Below are 18,939 nucleotides of genomic sequence, written 5' to 3' on the forward strand. Positions count from 1 at the left end.
CATGCTTTTCAATAATTCCTTGCTTTACTTCTAAAGAAAGCATTCCCTTATTCCTTTTCTCACCACTACCACTACCACTTGCGAAACTAAGCCTTTTAGGACCCACGATTTACGTAAAATACCGTAAAAGGATGAACGTAAAAAATCACGATTAAAACACGGTTAATAGCAGAACGCACAGGGCACAACCACACGAAGCCGAGAGAACAGAGGAATGTCCCAAGCCACGCTAATTGAGGGTCCCTCTGAGGTCGAAGTGCTGCCTTCTATCGGCGGAAATAGTAAACACATCAGGCGCTATGAGCACCGACTACGCGTACGAGTATTGTTTACTTCGGGTGTCGAAATAAAAATTCGGGTGTAGAGTAGAAAAGTGTTCGAATTGTACTTCGCGTGTCGAAAAATTCGGATACATCCGGTATGACGAAAATTCCTTACTTCATGTGTCGAAATAAAATTCGGGTGTAGAGTCAAAAATTTGCTCGAATTTTACTTCGGATGTTGGAAAATTCGGATGTAGATACGTTCGGATGTAGAGGTTCCACTGTATTATAATTAATAAAGGAACACAGTGTGGGAGGAAAGAATTATGATAAATTACTGTACTTATGAGCTTCAAAAAACAGTGGTGGAGGAGAAGACACCGTGGTGAGCGGTTCTGAAATGAAATGCTGTATACATAAAATAGGCAAATGAACAATTTATTTGAAAAACTGTTAGGAATACCGTAATGTATCAATCAAAATAATCAAAGACAAAATTAACATCCCTTACGTAAAACTTCAGCATCCGGGTAACAAGATAAACAAACAGGAAATTTTTCCCCCCAGGTGGGACACTCATAAGTGTTCCTATTCAGTACCAGTATACTGGAAACAAAAGCACACCTAACTGTGTATCTATTTGGGCAAGTACCAGTATGCCATTTCAATAGTTCCAGTTTACTATTAATGTTTATGACACTTAAAAGTTTGTGGTCTTCTGCAAAAAGACGGTTTTAGGCCCCTTTACGTTCACTTGGTTCTGGGGCCAAACATTTAAAAGAACTATCCATCACTAAGTTCCCGTATGGAATCACCTTTTGTGATCTGGTGATGTGGAGTAGCAATATCTTGATCCTTGTTGATGAAATCTTGGATTCGCAAGGTTTTCAACTGTCGAAGCTCTTTTTCAACTGAACTGAGAATACTGAAGAAGGGCCGTGCCTGATGTCAAAACTTCTCTAATGACAACATCTTCCAGCTGAGCATTGAAAATTGAGTTCATATCTTCACCTTATCCCGTTTCACCCCTTTATGAGCAATGCATCATTTATTTCTATCAAACGAGATAATCCCATTTTGCGATACTGTACATTCAATTCCAGGGATGGATTCACTCACTTTTCTATACACTGTTCATTCAGTAGGGTAAAGGAAGTTTATACTAAGCTGATTAACCCTATTCAGTTGTAGGAATCATTCAATCATTTTTCTTGTGCCACGTCTTAACTCAACTTCTAGTTGCCTCTCTAAAAAAAAAACCCAACAGAGAGTAGGGCGTGCTGCAAAAACAAATGTGGTTAGACAACTGGTAGGACCAAAAAATATTACAATACCCCTTAAAAATATAAATAATGCTTCTATTGTTGCTGGCAAAATATGTAAACCTATTTAAGAAAAATGAAATCTTTACAGTGAATATATGGAAAATCATTATAGTTCAGTACTGGGGCAGAATATCAGACATTATGATAAAAGGGAATTGATAATGAGAGTTACTTTAAAACATATATAACCCAAGCTTGTTATATGTGGAAATGGTTTGTATTTTCCCCAACTATTATTAATTTTTTTCACAACAAGCTATGATGTCTTGTCCTTACCCCTGTGTAGCCGACAAAGTGACAAGGTAAAAAAAAGGGTCGTGAATACCCACAGCAGGTACGAGTGAGGAACCAGTGCCAAAGACAACCCTTTTGGCTCGGAGAACCCAGGAGAGGTAAATGAGGTAGAAGAGAACAGTGCGGATGTACCCACTGAGAGGGTGGCATTTTTCTGGCCTGTCCACTGGTGGGAGAAGGCCTACAGAGCAGATGTCCGAGGTGGATGCTCCACAGCGCCGAACCTTAGTTTCTCACCATCCTCAGGGCAGGATACTATATCCCATTCATGCACTCTCTCCCTCCTCTAACCTCTCATCCACTGAACAAGAGTTCCTACCCAAAGGGATCCTCAAAGAAACTGCCTCTTCGGGCCAAAGTCTAGACCATGGTAGAGAAGAAAGCTCTCCAAAATATCTGGGCCAAGTCCCCAGGCTTCTACAGGCCCCCCATTTTGGTAGAAATGACCTCTACAGGCTGGAGACTGGTCAAAGACCTCTCCGCTCTGAACGAGATTGTCCAACAGACTACATTCAAGATGGAGACAGCCCAGAGGGCTAGACAGGCCGGTAGACCAAACGACTTCATGATAACACTAGATCTCAAAGATGCGTATTTCCAGATCCCCATTCGTCCATCCTCAAGGGAGTATTGTACCTAAAGTTCTCCCTCAATAACAGAATATACCTGTCCACAACACCTCAAGTTTTCACTTGAGTGGTTCACCTTGTGTCAACTTGGGGACACAAGAACAGAGTCCGCATGCTTCATTACCTAGAAGACTGGCTGATTCTAGCAGACTTGATAGAAACGCTTCATTGAGACAGGCCTCTCGACTTTTGCCAAGATCCGGGGATTGTGGTAAATCTCGAGGAGTCCTCCATGCAGCCAGCTGAAAATTTGGTATACTTAGTGATGAACATCAACACGAGTCTAGGCAGAGTCAAGCCATCCTTAGCAAAATTGGAAAGAATGAAGCGAGCAGCAGAACGGTTTCTAACAACACAAACTGCCAACACATCTTTGGCAAAAGTTGCAAGGCCACCTCGCCTCTTTAGAGACCCTGGTACCCAACAGTTGTCTCCGCACTCAAACTCCAAGTGGTAGCTTCTGGTCGTCCTGCCAGCTGACCTGCCAACCTACTAGCGCTACCTTTGCGCGCGCCAACAGTCTTCCGTGCGCGCATCGATGGTCTCCCTGCACATGCGCCGATGATTTTCCGCGAGCGCCAATGCTCTTGCGCGTGCGCGCCAATAGTCTTCCGCGTGTACACGCCGACAGCCTTCCGCGCGTGTACGCCAATAGTCTTTCACATGCGCACGCAGTCTTCCGCTCTCGGGTGCCGATGGTCTCCCGCGCCAATGGTCTTCCGCACGCGCGTGCCAGCAGTCTCCACATAGTATTCTCACGTACGCGCCAATGCACCCGCCCTTGTGCAACCAGTCACATGCTTCAGCGGATTCTAGGGAGAATGCACAAAACTACACGGTGCCTTACTGGGCGCCAGCGCTCTTCCGCACTTTCCTGCGCTCTTTTGCGCAGTTGCGGTCTCAGATCCAATGCTCCAGCTCTTGCCAAAGAGTCAGTGCTCGCAGATCCAATGCGCCAGCTCTTGCCTAAGAGCCAGCGCTTCCCTGTTCTCTAGGCAGAAATTGAGCACCAGCATCATCCTGTGCCATCGCTCCAGTACTCTCCTGCCTAAGAGCCAGCGCTTCCCTGTTCTCCAGGCAGAAATTGAGCACCAGCATCATCCTGTGTCATCGCTCCAGTACTCTCCTGCCTAAGAGCTAGCGCTTCCCTGTTCTCCAGGCAGAAATTGAGCACCAGCATCATCTTGTGCCATCGCTCCAGTACTCTCTTACACACTCGCGCAATAGGCAGTAAAAAGGAATAATACCTTTTGGACAGGTCACCATTGCCCCATTTGTCACTGCAAACACTTAACATTGCCACCGGGAAAAGAGGAAAAAGGCTTCACAGAAGGATTCAAGATCCCGAAGATTCCATCTTACAAGGGGAATCGAAATGGGGAATCCTTGGTCCCTGTCTCTTCTGAAGTGTCTTTTTTCCTTGACAGACCACCATCAGCAAACAGGAAAGCATCAACAGTCTGATTTCTAGATCACCGTTTGCTGATGGCTGGTTCACGGTTTACTGATCGCTAGGTCGCCGATCACGAGATCGCCAATTGCTAGCTCAACGCTTATCTTTGACCTCTTGTCCCTCCAGTGACTAATGCTCTCCAATTGCTAGCGTTCCAATCACCTATTGCTATTCAATAACCAGTCATCAGCTTACTGATCACTAGATCACCGATGGGCAGCTCATCTTTCTTCGATCATTGAACTCAACTCGCTGATTTCTGACCAGCCCATCTTCAGCTTGCTCATCTCTGACCAACCAGGGAGGACCATAATCAGCTTGTTGATCTCTAACTCACCATCGGCTCACAGACCACTGATTCACCGGTCATCGGAAATTCGCCAGCAGTTCGTAACTCGAACTTGCTAGTCAACCTCTTCCCGTGGTTTCCTAGATCAGAAGGTATACAATATACTTCTCGCTACTGGCCATTCGCCATCACACTAAAGTGATAGGCAAACGTTCGACAACCCTCATCAACGGCTTGTCGACAGGGAACTACTTGCGAGCACTCTCCAACTGCATAGTAACCATGATACCCAACTGCTAACCATTGATTAACATTCGCCAGATTGATTCTATTCCAAGGAATAGTATCAATCCCATCAGGGCGCTTGGTAAGGCAAAGCGTTGCCTTCCTTCTGTTAGTTAAAGGAATTCTCTCTCACAAGAATTCTTACACTGGGTATCGCGTCTGATCCTTTACGACACGAGTCAAGACTCGAGCGTCGACAATCTTCCGTGCATGAGGATCCGCAAAGAGCTGCCCTTTTGGGTCGATGTCCACACCATGTTGGAGTTCCAACAAGGGCTAAGACCTCAGGTCTTCATTTGCACACTGGACCTAAAGGACACTTACTCCCAGGTCCAAACCATCCATCTAGGAAGGTTGGAAAATTCAGTCTAGACAAACAAGAAACACCAGTTCAGGGCACTGTACTTCGGTCCTTCCACTACACCCATCCTGGTCTCACAGAATTGGCTTCTGTCTCCTCCGTTTCGGGACGACTGACTAACCTTAGCAGACTCAGTGGCAACCTTGCTTTAACACCGGAACTTCTGAAGTCTTTCTACCAAGATCCAGTGATCAGGGTAAACCTACGGAAGTCTTCCCTACTTCCCTCCCAGAAGACTGGTGTATCTGGGAATGATTCTAGACACAAATCTCCACAAAACCTTCTCAAAATGAGAACAACTCCCATTCCAAAGGGACTTGAATCGGACTGGAATCAGACCCTCGATCCCCCAAATATTCTGACCCTCATGGGACCAGAAGTTTGGACAAACCTCAAGGGATGGGTGTCAGTCGAGAATCTACAGAGAGGCATAACCTTCTCATCCTTCCCCACCCCTCGGACTTGAGGTTGTGCTTAGAACACATCAAAAGAAGAGAGGAGGGACTATAGTGCTGCACCACACGACCTCAGCCCTCTGGACAGTCTGAAAGTACCTTCACTTAAATCTCTTAAGAGATGAAGGCCAATTTTCCGGTCCTTCAGCAGTCTCACTGGTTCCTAACAGACCACTCAGTGATATGATGGACGACACACCACACACCACATAGAGACTCACATCGACAAGCAAGAAGGAACTTGCTCATAACCTTTTCCCATCTAACAGTATAAACACTAACATGGGCCAAAGTCCATTCGGTACCACTATCAGCCCGCTTCATTCCAGACTAGAATAACGTTCTCGCCGACAATCTGTGCACAGCATCTCAGATAAGGTATACCGAATGGTCTTTGGATCGCCTTGTAGCCAACAAAGTCCTGACTTTACGAGGTCCTCCAACTAGGGATCTGTTCGCAACGCTCCTGAATCTCAGGGTGCCGTTGCTCCCCAGCCCTAGACCCCAAGGCTCTCTGGCAACAATGGTGGGTACAACAATGACATTTATGTCTCGTCCCTGTTTTATCTGGAGAAGGACACTGAAGGAGGCTAGAACATCGGTCAACCTCTCAAGGACTCTCCTAGCTCCGCTATGGCATTATGCAGAACAGTTTCCAAACCTTTTGCAGCTCCTGATAGTCTCTCCAAGAGAACCCTCTCTACATCACAGACAACCCACTTCGACACCTACCACAAGCTATAGCTTTGCTATGATTGTATGCCTAGAGACTACCCCAATACCTCTTTTGCAAAAAGGTTGTCTAGATATCTGAGGAATTCCTCAGCATCAATCTATCAGGCAGTATAACGTCTTGTGTGGTTGGTGTCATGTGAAAGTGTCTCTCTCCACTCGATACCTCGATTCCAGCAATAGATTCGAGTATATACAAGAGGAAAAGACAACCTATTCAGTTTCGACAGGTAAAGATGATCACTCAACCTTGATCCTTCACCTTCAAACTGAAAGAAAGGGACAGCCTCTCATCGATACACTTTTCCTAACCCATACGGACTTACAAATTGCCTTTCCTCAGTTGGAATTGAGACCTTCCTCTCGGAACATTGTTCAAATTCTCCGATCTCTAAAGAGACCTCCTTATGTTCCACTTCACCTGGCAACAAATTTTCTCCTGATTTAAGAACACAGTGTTCCTACACACTCGGATAGCAACCATACGAGTCAAGGAACTTCATGGTCTCTCTTTCGACATCGCCCATGATTGAGAAGGACGAAAGACAATGTTCAGTTTCGTCCTCGAGTATGTCGCCAGACACAGTCTCCAGAGGTGACGGATCCTACACAAGTCTCCACTCGGTAACGGACGATCCAGATCATCTGTTACTGTACCCAGGGTAAGGTATGAGACTTTACCTAAAGAAAACGGCAACAGGCCACCGGGGTCCCTTCTCTTGTCATCAGCACTGGGAGAGACTAGAGGAGGATCACCAAAACATCATGTCGACATGACAAATCACAATGTCAGGGGCATAGCTATGCCCCTGGTCCTTCTTAGCAGATTACTCTGTGACGTGGGTTTTACAAGAAAGGATTTGAATGCTCCAGGTAACTTTCACAACCTTTCTCCTGCAAGACGTGACCCACAGGAACTCGATACTATCTCTATCGGTCCGGTGGTGGCTGCACAACAGCTGTGGTTGTATACCCCAAGCTCCTTATTGGACAAGTAGCAGAAGGTTGAGGGCACTTTTACCCGGTTTTAGTCTGCGTGAATGAAAAGATTTGACTGGCTCTTATTCTTTTCTTCATCCTACCCTCTCATGGGGAAAGTAGCATCCTGGGTTCTCTGTATAAGCTGACCTTAAACCACTGCATGTAAACCATGCTCCCTTGTGTACCTAGTATTAAGCTAATACTGTTGCGTCCTCATACCCTGGCGAGGTGGTATTATTAAAGTCTTGGTTACATTAGGTTTTTCCTTTACCTAGACAGTCACACTTCTGCATGTCTCAACACACAGCTTGTGTAGGCCGCTGACCTTGCGTAGCAAGGTTTTAGCGAGGTCAGGGACTCCTTATTTTTGAGTACTAACATACTCAGATAAGGAGCCTCCGGGCAAAGCCAAAAGCCAGATTGGCAGGGACGTCCACCCTTCCTAATGGGTGAGTACCCCTAATAAGTAGCGTGGTTTGTATTCCAGTTATGGAACAAATGACAAATTCGTAGATCATTTGTATTTTTCCTAACTACAGTGAACCCTCGTTTATCGCGGTAGATAGGTTCCAGACGCGGGCGCGATAGGTGAAAATCCGCGAAGTAGTGACATCATATTTACCTATTTATTTAACATGTATATTCGGACTTTTAAAACCTTCCCTTGTACGTAGTACTGTTAACAAACCACCCTTTAATGTACAGAACACTTAATGCATGTACTACAGCACCCTAAACTAAAACAGGCACAAATATTAAAGGCGATTTTATATCATGCGTTTCCTAAACACCTAAAAAGCACGATAAAAAATGGCAACCAATGTTTTGTTTACGTTCATCTCTGATCATAATGAAGAAACAAACTCATTTAGTGTACACATATATGTATAGGTTAGTTTTTGCATCGATTATATTGATTATACAGTACTGTATGTTGATTTTTTTATTACCAATGTTTTAGTTTACGTATTTTTCTTAGGACTTCCAAATGAAATCTTTTTCTTTATGACGCCGCCTGAAACGACGGCGTGTACGCTCAGTAAACAACCACGCTCAGAACAAACAAGGCATTTAACGCGCATGATGATAGTGATAAATAATGATACAGTACATACAGTATTTACAGTAAAAGCATTTACAAAATATGTTACCTTACAAATATAAATTATACAGTACTTGTACGTAGCAAAGCAGGAAAACAATTTGAGAGAGAGAGAGAGAGAGAGAGAGAGAGAGAGAGAGATTGTTTTACGTACGTAAATGTAAATTTTAAACAAAAAAAATATGATAGGTTACAACATGTAGACTTTTAAAACCTTCCCTTTAACTTAATGCATACAGTACGTACATTACTAAACTATAAAACAGGTTAAAGTAAAAAATAAAGATTGTTACTGTACTCACCACGAAAGAAGTTGAAGAAAAACTTGAATGGTGATGGCGATGAATTTGCTGCACAGTAGAAATGATGATGATGAAGCTGATGATGTGTTCTACTGTGCAGTCAATGATAGTATTTTACGTCTCTTCAGACGGAGGTGTCTTTTCCTGGGACACCTCTTCAACTTCTTCCTGGGAAACTTCTTCAATTTCTTCCGAAGGCGTACTAGCAGGAGGAACTGGCTCTTTTTTGCGAGGCTGGAAGAACATTGTGATCGGAAGTTGTTGCCGCTGCTTCTTTTTTCGATCCAAGAGCATCCTGTAGGGAGTCATGATGTCATCGACCTTATTTGAGAATTGCATCGAGCGAACCATATCCTCGTCCCACTCTTGTAACATTTCTTTCGCCTCCTTCATATGGTTGCAGAACTTGGCAAGCCGTTCTAATGTTAAGCCCGTTTCTTCGACATTTTCTTGGGTCTCTTCCTGGGTACCCTCACTCTCTTCCTCACTTGCCGATTTCGTCAGGTCTTCGAGGTCTGCGTCAGTTAGGGGCTGGGAATGGCAGTCCAACAACTCGTCGACGTCTTCAGTCGTCATGTCGCCAAACCCGTCACCTCCAATTATGGCAGCCAACTGCACAGATTTCCGTATTGCAGAGTGTTGGATTTGCGACGGAGTAAATCCCTTGTCGTCGTAAACAATATCGGGCCACAGCTTCTTCCAGCTCGCATTCACGGTTGCAGGTTTCATCTCTTGAAGTGCCTTTTGAATATTCTGCAGGCACGTGGCTATGGTGTACTGCCGCCAGTACGCCTTCAAGTTGAAATCTTCATCCTCGTCATCTTGGGCAGCATCCACACACGCAACGAGGTCCGCCAAGGTATTCTTCGTGTAGAGGGCCTTGAACGCCCTGATAACCCCCTGGTCCATCGGTTGAATTAATGACGTGGTGTTGGGTGGCAGGAACTCAACCTGAACGCCCTCACGCGACAGGTCAGTTGCGTGTCCACCAGCGTTATCCATAAGGAGAAGGATCTTGAATGGCAAGCCCTTCTCTAAGAGATATTCATGGACTTGCGGGATGAAACACTGGTGGAACCAGTTGGAGGTCAGCATCTTCGTAATCCATGCTTTTTGATTATGCATCCAGTACACGGGAAGGAGATTCTTATTTTTATTTTTCAAAGCGCGAGGATTTTTCGACTTATAAATAAGGCCCGGCTTTAACAAAAATCCAGCAGCATTGCCACACATCACGAGGGTAACGCGATCCTTGAATGCCTTAAAGCCAGAGGCTTTGGCTTCCTCTTTGAACAGGAAAGTTCGCGACGGCATTCTCTTCCAAAACAAGCCGGTTTCATCCATATTAAACACTTGTTCCGGCTTGTATCCACCTTCAGCGATAATGTTCTTGAAAGTCTGGTTCACGTAAGTTTCAGCAGCGGCAGTGTCAGCGGAAGCAGACTCCCCATGCAGGGAAATGCTTTTCAGGGCGACGTAACTTCTACCATCTTTTAACATGTCGAGAAGCGTAACCTTCTCAGCTATCGTCATCATCCTTCGGTGGCGTTTAGGCTCACTACCAGCCTTACTAGAAGCAGAACGCTTGGGAGGCATTGTACAGTAGGATTTAACAGAAAGTTCAACAAAAAGTTCAACTTAAAACAGTCGCACACAGCACAGATTAAACTTCACAAACTTAGAACGTCTACTCAGCAATACGCGGAAAGAGAAAGTGAACGATCCAGCCCCGCGAGAACTTTGATGCTGCGGGTAGAAGATGCGGGCAAAACACCAATCACAGGCTAGATAACAAAACTTGAGTTTTGATTCGTCATCTATCAGCGCTTGAACCAATCACAACCCGTCTTACAGTACTATGATGCGTTGGTTACTCATAGAAGATGCCCCGCGCATAATGAACGTACGTAGATTAAGTACAATACCGTAATAATAATAAATAATGATAATAATACTGTACAGTAATAATAATAATAATAATGATAATAATAATAACAATAATAATTTTATTAACAACAACAACAATAATAATAATAATAACAATAATAATAAAAATTTACGTACGCTATTTTACGCCTCTCTCTCTCTCTCTCTCTCTCTCTCTCTCTCTCTCTCTCTCTCTCTCTCTCTCTCTCTCTCTCTCTCTCTCGTACGCTTACAGTATTCGAAATGTGATTTTTGCAACAAAGAATATTTTTGGATGCAGTACTGTACTACGTACGTATACATACAAAAGATTCATGGAAAAGAAGCACATCCATTACAGTACACACCATTCTAATATGGTATGACTGCATCTGATTTGCGTTTCATGTTCGATTTAATTTTACTACGTACTGAATTATCGTATGATCACATTCTCTTTTCGTGTTTTATTTCTTTCTGTGTTGAATTATATATCATATGTAATGCAATGAACAATCAGTAAGAGCAGATATTACTAATTACAGTATTAATGGAATTACAGGTAACAAAATATCGTATTTGGTTGTCTTCAGATTTCGCGGTATTTTCGAATTTTCCGGAAAATCCGCGATATGTATATACTGTATATATGGGTTATGGGAAAACCCCGCGAAGTGGTGAATCCGCGATTGTCGAACCGCGAAGTAGCGAGGGTTCACTGTATACAAACTTGCCCGCCATCCCTATCCTCCTTGAAGTCCTACCTCCAAGCAAAGTGACTAAATCACAGGTTTGTGAACGGGAGTGGTAGCAAGCTATTCCCCCCTACCCACGCTAACTAGCTGTGTGGGTAGTTAACCCTCGCTAAATTTTAATGGCTCGTCATTTCAGCTCCGCCAAAAGTATAACCCCTAATAAATAGCTAAGGTTTATATAGTTAGAAAAAATACAAATTATCTACGAATTTGTCATATTTATCAAAAATAATTAATGTTCTAAGAGTCTACCAATTTCGACCTTCGAGATGCCATGGACTGAGGAAAAGACATTTATAGTTGAGGCATATTTTCGGTTGAAGTCTATCCACGCAGCTCAATTGCAATTCGAAGAACGGTTCAGATGTCAAGAATTTCCTGTCCACTCAATGATCTACAGATGGGTCAACAAGTTCAGAACCCATGGGACTGTGCATAACCTCAATTGTAAAGACACTAACAGACAATCTCACTCTGGATGACCAAAATCATCAAGGACACTACACAACATTGCTGCAGTCAGAGACACTGTTGTCCGCAGCCCAAGCAAGTCTGTGCGACGGCGAATTCAGGAGCTTGGAATCAATCGAGAGTCCGTGCGGAGAATTTTGAACGCAGATCTCCACCTGTATCCTTATAGGTTACAGATTAAACACAAGCTTACACCTGACGACACGAGGAAGTGAGTGATCATGTACCAGTGGTTTTGCGACAAGATTGACGCTGTGCCAAATGTGCTTGACAATGTCTGGTTTTCGGATGAGGCATATTTTCTGTTGTCAGGTCATGTGACCTCGAAGAACAATATCTTCTGGGGTAGCACACCCCCTGAGCACTGTCTGCAAAGGCCATTACACTCGGTGAAGTGCACTGCCTGGGTCGCCATCTCCAAACATGGCATCATTTGACTACTGTACAGTATTCTGGTTTGAGGACGACAACGAGCAGTCTGTGACTATCAACACCGAGTGATATGCCCAGGTGCTTGGCAAGTTCTGGACAGCACTTGGTCGACGGAAAGGAGTCGTCAGAGTCCTCCAGTGGTTCCAGCAGGATGATGCCATCCCCCCCACACTTCAAACAAATAATTAGCGTGGCTACAGCAGCGTTTCCCTGACCGAACGATGAGCCGCAGGTGTGACCTGGAGTGGTCGCCGCATTCACCGGTCCTGAACCCCCCAGATTTTTATCTCTGGGGATACCTTAAGGACAGGGTATATGGAAACAACCCGCAGACTATCCCTGACCTGAAGGCAACAATCGCAGCAGCAATAAGAGTGATCTCAAGGAAGGAATGCGGGAGGGTCATCGAGAACTTTGCCCACGGGATCCAAATGTGCGTGCTGCACCGGGTAGCTCATTTGGAGCACATTTTGGAGAGCCAGTGAAACAAAGAGTTTCTGTTGTACAGACTTGAAACTTTTGCTTGACCTAATGTAGCTAAAGTTTTGTGTCGATCTAAATAAAATTTTGGAAGTTATTCGTTTTTTGGTAATTACCATTTTTTTTTGTGTCACCCTGTACCTCAGGGAGGAAAAATTCATTTCTGTGTCTGTGGTGAAAGGCTATCGCTCAGCATTAGCGTGTGACCCTTTCGCCACGATGACATTATTATACGTCAAAAACATACCTGGTGTTACAGACAGTGATGTCTGGATATGTCCTTATTATCTCTATTACAGTATCATTAAAAGCTAATCTACAAATATAAACCATATGTAGGGTAAAATTACTAGTATATGCTAAAAAAGACTATCACATGTTCGTATATCACACAGTTCACACTTGGGAAATTTTACTAAAAATTCTCTTCCCCTCTCTTAATATTAGCCCCTCCATCACTCTGGTTTTCCAATTATAGTACTGTATCTCCTTTATTAGTTTGGTAGTGGTTCTCGGAATCATTCATTTGGGCTTATCTCTATCTCTATTAAAATTTTTAGGGGTCATTGTGTATGGATAAATGCTAAAAAATAAAATTATCGAAAAAGTTACCTGAATAATGTTTTACGGGTTTGAACAGAGCAAGAGCTGGATGTAAACTGGGTCAGTCACTTATTTCTTGGACACTTCTTTTGCCATTGTCAAGTATCTTGACCCATACAGGTTCTTTCAAGTTTCTTAAACTACTATTTTTTTTATTTCCCAGGGCAAGAAATTATATGAGTTTAGTACGCTCACCAAATTGTTAGTAATGTGGTGTTTGATCTCCAAGGTATTACTGTATTTATAATTCACTGAACCTTGCTATGCTATGTAATATTTTGAATATGACGGCATGTGTTCTTTTCTAATAAGATTACATTTTTTTTGCAGGTGTTGCTGCTAGGGTCGTCAAACCCGCACGAAGAAACCATGTAAAAACATTTCATTTTATATTGAAAAATAACCTTAAAATTTAACATATTCAAGACACTATTTATTCAAAATTCAACCTAATTAAATCAAGATGGCTATTCAAGACTTGCAGCGATTCTTAGAGTCGCAAGTTCCAGGAGCTTGCGTTCCTGTGGATTTACTAAAAATAGCACGAAGTGTTGCAGTCCGCCGGGGAAATCCACGCAATATTCCACGAGGAGGATATGTCCACAGCCCACTCACTCTGGTGGTAGACGGAGAATGTTGTCTCGATAGATTATATGGAGGCTTCTTTTCAGGTAGAGCATAATTTGTTACTACAGCACATATAGATAATTATACTTTTATTCATTATAATATACAAACTCCCCTAACTTTTACTTACATTTTACAACTGCAAGTTTTCAGCAGTGAATGGCTTCCCTGGTCCCAACCCATTTGGCTTTATTCATAAATCCAACCCAACTGGTTTGCATGGATCTTAACGTATTCAAATTGCTAAGAGAATCGGGTTACGCTCGCCATAAGGGAATTTACAGTACTCAGTAGAGCTGCCCCTTACAATTATTTTGTTTGTTACTGTTTGCTGAATTAGTGAAAGGGGGTATAGGTATCAGCATGAGGTCAGGTTTCACATGTCTCTTATACTTCAATTTTAATGCCTTGTTGAAAAGAAGGAAATATTTGTTTTTTTTAGGTTGTACCCTGTTATCGGGTATATTACATCGTAACCTGTGCGTCACTTGTTATTGTGTAATCTCCTTATTCTTTAAGCTGCTACATTTAATTGTTTAAAATTTCATTGACCCATATTTTGAATGCTAAACAAGGAAATATGCCTCCATACATCTAAGGATGCAATGAATTTGTGCCAACGATTAAGAAACAATAGATTAGATATTTCTTATGTCCAGCACTGTGAATTAGTAGCTTTCCTTGTGCTTGTGTGTGTTTAGTGTAACAGTTTACTTTTAGGTATAGAAGTATGCCCATTGTCTGAAAATCTCTAGGAACTATTTTGCAAGGAATTGGGGTTTGAGCCCCTCGTGCAATTTCCAATAAAGAATTTTATTTCTAATTAATTTTAAATCATAGTTAAATGATACAATATTTGTTTTTAAACATAAGACTTACCTGGTAGTTATATATATAGCTTACGTCTCTGACGTCACGGCAGAAAATTCAAAACTCGCCGATTGGATAGCCAGGTCTACTACCTGCGCACCCTAGCGAGGTACCTCGGAACCATCCCCTGTTCCCTCATGTCTTCTCTGCCGCCGATAGCGGCAACATTGTTGGATATTCTCCTTGCTTTTTTCCTGATATTATTGCTGTCCCTTTGGTGAAGTACAATAATTTGGTTTTTGACTCTCGCTTGATTGGATTTTCTATTGGATGCTCTTGATTTATGTTTGGATATTGATATTTTGACCGTTGCTTGTTTTGATCGCTCTGACAATTTTTCAAAATGGCCACCCCCCCTGTAACTTTTAGTGTGTGTGTGAGTGGGTGTAAGACAAGTTTGCCAAAGGCCTCCATTGATCCTCATTCACTCTGTGTTAAATGTAGAGGTAAGGTTTGTGAGCTGGATGATAGATGTGACGAATGCCTTTTATTATCTGATCATGAGTGGCTAGAATTCGATCGCTATACGCGAAGGTTAGAAAGAGTTAGGTTAAGGCGTAGTTCTCGCTCTTCGAGATTTTTCCTCTTCCCATGTCACTGAACCTATTCCTTGCCCTGTAGTGTTAGTTCCTGATCCCACTACGAGTACCGCTAATGAGCCTACACTTAAAGACATGATGTTGGCTATTCAGGCGTTGGGCACGAAGGTTGAGCTTATCGCTGCAGATCGGACGCAATTAATGTCCGACGTTAAGCAGCTTAAAAGTGAAAGTGCGAGAAGTGCAGTGAGTGTTTTTAGTGCTGTGGAGGGTGCGCCTGCTCGGGCTTGTTGTTCTCCTAGTCCTAGACCTCTTCCAAGCTCCCAACCCCTGGGAGAAGGAATGTTGAAAGATGAAAGGAAACGAGAGGCTTTAGCTTCCGAGCAGACGTCCCCTCGAGCGTTCCTGTTGACGTTTCGCAGGACGTTCGCCCTCACCATAGTAAAAGTGAGGTTAAGGTGTTTTATTCATCCTCGGATGACGATGTTCCTAAAAGAGGCTGGCGTCAAGCGTTCAGACCTCTTAAGAGGAAGTTTGATAATGGCAACCAGCGTCCTTCCAGGACATCACAAGGTCCAGGCTGTATCCATTGGAGCAGCCCAGACCGCTTTCCTTCCACCGAAGAGAGCTCGCCTTCCAAGTGTCCTGCTAGGATGTTAAATTCTGTAAAGAATTGGCCAGTTGTTGGACAGTTGTCTGAACCGGGCATGACTTCGGTTCATGCTCCTCCGCCTCCTTCAGATTGGCTCTCGCCCTCTGGACGCTCTAAGTAGTCTTTGAGCGGTGCAGAGAACGAGCCTGGTATTGATGTATCGTCACCTGTTTCACTAGTAGACCCAAATCTTAATATGTTGCAAGAGATGCAGCAAAAGCTTTCGTCCTTTATGCAAAGCTACCAAGCTACGGAAGCTTCCGCTCTGTATGCCAAGCGACGCAAGGCGGCGAGTCGCGAGACACTGGTAGACGAACGACAAGTATCTGGACGCGTTGAGTATTCGACAGCGCGTAGCGCCCAGCGTCCTGGTGAACGTGACGTTAAACGCCCTACATCACGTGACGTTGAACGTCCTGCCTTCCAGGAAGTCGAGCGTCCTTCAAAACGAACCGCCGAACATCCTATTAGGAGTGATAGTGAGCGTCCAGCAAGACGCGATGCTGAGCGTCCTTCTCTAACTAAGCGGCATGTTGAGCGTCCTTCTAGGCGTAGTGTTGAGCATCCTTCGATCCAGGACGTCGAGCGTCCAGCAAGGCGGGAGGTAGAGCGTCCTCCTGGACGTGTGGAGGACGCGACGTTGAGCAGCGAGCGCCCAGACAGAACGTCGAGCAAGATCCAGATTCCTTAGCTTTGATCGCGTGGACCGCAAGCGTTTCACAGAGCGTCAAGGGGCTTTATCAGAGGAAGAAGTGGATGTTCTCCTTTCCCCTGTTTAACCTTTTGAGGAGTTATCTGAAGAAGACACTAAATCTTTTCGCCCTTCTGTGGACTTAAAGAAACTCATGAAAGTATTCAATGATGAGTTCCCAGAGTCTTTTGTTCCCGTTGCTCCACGCTCGCCTCCATCGGAATTCACGCTTGGGAAACCGAAGAAGAAGTCTCTGTTTACTAAAATGGTTCTGTCTCGTTCGTCGAAAAGAGCTCTTAAGTTGATGGGAGACTGGATGGGATCCAAAAAAGACCAAGGGAAAGCAGCCTTTGCGTTTCCCCCAACTAGATTAGCATCTAGGTCCAGTATATGGTACGATACGGGAGAAGTTCTCGGCTTGGGAGTTCCTGCCTCTGCCCAGGGAGATTTCTCAAGCCTGGTAGACTCTCCCCGTAGATCGGCCATGAGGAAGACCAAGGTTCTCTGGTCTACTTCAGAGTTGGACCATCTGCTCAAAGGTATCTTTAGAGCCTTCGAGGTTTTTAACTTCCTCGATTGGACTCTGGGGCCTTGGGCATGAAGGTTGCTGCACTTAAAGAAGGGGACTCTTTTAGTTTAATCCATATCATGTCCTGCATGGATAAGGCTTTGCGAGACGGTTTGAATGAGTTGGTAGCGATTTTTACAGCAGGCATCCTTAAGAAGAGAGACCAATTGTGTTCATTTCTGTCGCTAGGGGTTACTCCCTTCCAGAAATCTGAATTGCTGTATGCTCCGCTGTCTTCATCTCTTTTTCCGCAGGATCTTGTTAGGGAGATTTCTTCCGCTTTGACTCGGAAGGCCACCCAAGACCTAGTCTCTAAGACTGCAAGAAAAGTCTTACCATCGTCCTTTTCTAGCCGCAAGCCTGAAGACGATACACCTTTTCCAAAGTTTTCCCAGCCCTTTTGAGGAAAGCCTTCCAGTAGAGGTAACTCCTGACCAGATGGAAGGGGAGCTAAGAGGAGAGGAGCTACGACAGGGCGAAGCAAAGTCTGACTCCTTTCGCCTTCAGGCAGTAGGAGCCAGACTACACATCTTCTGGCAGGCATGGGAGAAGAGGAGTGCAGACCTTTGGTTGGTCCAACTTCTAAAGGAAGGTTACAAGATCCCTCTTATAAGGCAACCTCCTTTGATTTTAACGCCAGTGGATCTCTCTCCCAGGTACAGAGAGGAGTTAAAGAGGCAAGCATTACAACTTCAAGTTTCTCTCTTGTTGGAGAAGGGGCCTATAGAAAGGGTGCAGGACTTGCAGTCACCAGGGTTTTACAACCGCCTATTCCTGGTTCCCAAGAACTTGGGGGGGATGGCGTCCAGTTCTGGACGTAAGTGTTCTCAACACCTTTATCCAGAAGACAAACAAAGTTCTCGATGGAGACGTCGAAGTCAGTTCTTGCAGCAGTAAGAAAGGGTGACTGGATGGTCTCACTGGACCTACAGGACGCTTATTTCCACATCCCTATTCATCCGAGCTTCGTATTACAGGGAGATGTTTTTCAGTTTTGAGCCGTGTTTCGGCCTCAACACCGCCCCTCAGATTTTTACGAAACTTATGCTCCATGTGGCAAGGATTCTCCACTCAAGAGGCATCAGAGCCTCTCTGTACTTAGACGATTGGCTTCTCAGAGCTCGCTCTCACGATTTCTGCCAGAAGGATCTTCAGACAACATTGAAGTTGACAGAAGAATTGGGTCTTCTGGTCAACAAGGACAAATCTTTTCTGACATCATCACAAGAGATTCTCTATTTAGGGATGGTGATTCGGAGTCGACTTTTTCGGGCTTTTCCGTCTCCCTTAAGGACGGAGCAAGCCATCCAGAAAGCACAATCGTTTCTAGGAGAGCAGAAGTGTTCTGCGAGGAAGTGGATGAGTCTCTTGGGAACCCTCTCCTCGTTAGAACAGTTTGTGTCTCTAGGAAGACAGAATCTTTGACCTCTCCAGTTTCACCTCAATTCTCACTGGACCAGGAAGAAGGATTTGGAGATGAAAGTGTATTCCAGTCACGGAGTCGATAAGAAGTTGGACTCTGGGGCCTTGGGCATGAAGGTTGCTGCACTTAAAGAAGGGGACTCTTTTAGTTTAATCCATATCATGTCCTGTATGGATAAGGCTTTGCGAGACGGTTTGAATGAGTTGGCAGTGATTTTTACAGCAGGCATCCTTAAGAAGAGAGCCCAGTTGTGTTCATTTCTGTCGCTAGGGGTTACTCCCTTCCAGAAATCTGAATTGCTGTATGCTCCGCTGTCTTCATCTCTTTTTCCGCAGGATCTTATTAGGGAGATTTCTTCCGCTTTGACTCGGAAGGCCACCCAAGACCTAGTCTCTTAAGACGACAAGAAAAGTCTTACCATCGTCCTTTTCTAGCTGCAAGCCTGAAGACGA

The 18,939-nt window shown here is 44.2% G+C and overlaps 1 protein-coding gene across 9 annotated transcripts in view; it reads left to right on the forward strand.

The window, feature by feature from the left end:
- The window catches only part of LOC137621653 (constitutive coactivator of PPAR-gamma-like protein 1 homolog), a 252,439-nt gene that overhangs the window by 33,553 nt on the left and 199,947 nt on the right, over positions 1 to 18,939 (forward strand). For all 9 annotated transcript variants that reach the window (XM_068352131.1, XM_068352133.1, XM_068352132.1 and 6 more), the window contains exon 2: positions 13,448 to 13,788. In XM_068352131.1, coding sequence (XP_068208232.1) covers positions 13,581 to 13,788 — 208 coding nt within the window. In that variant the 5' untranslated portion in view covers positions 13,448 to 13,580. The remainder of the gene's footprint in view (positions 1 to 13,447; positions 13,789 to 18,939) is intronic.

Source organism: Palaemon carinicauda, chromosome 28, assembly GCF_036898095.1.
Source record: "Palaemon carinicauda isolate YSFRI2023 chromosome 28, ASM3689809v2, whole genome shotgun sequence".
NCBI lineage: Eukaryota > Metazoa > Arthropoda > Malacostraca > Decapoda > Palaemonidae > Palaemon > Palaemon carinicauda.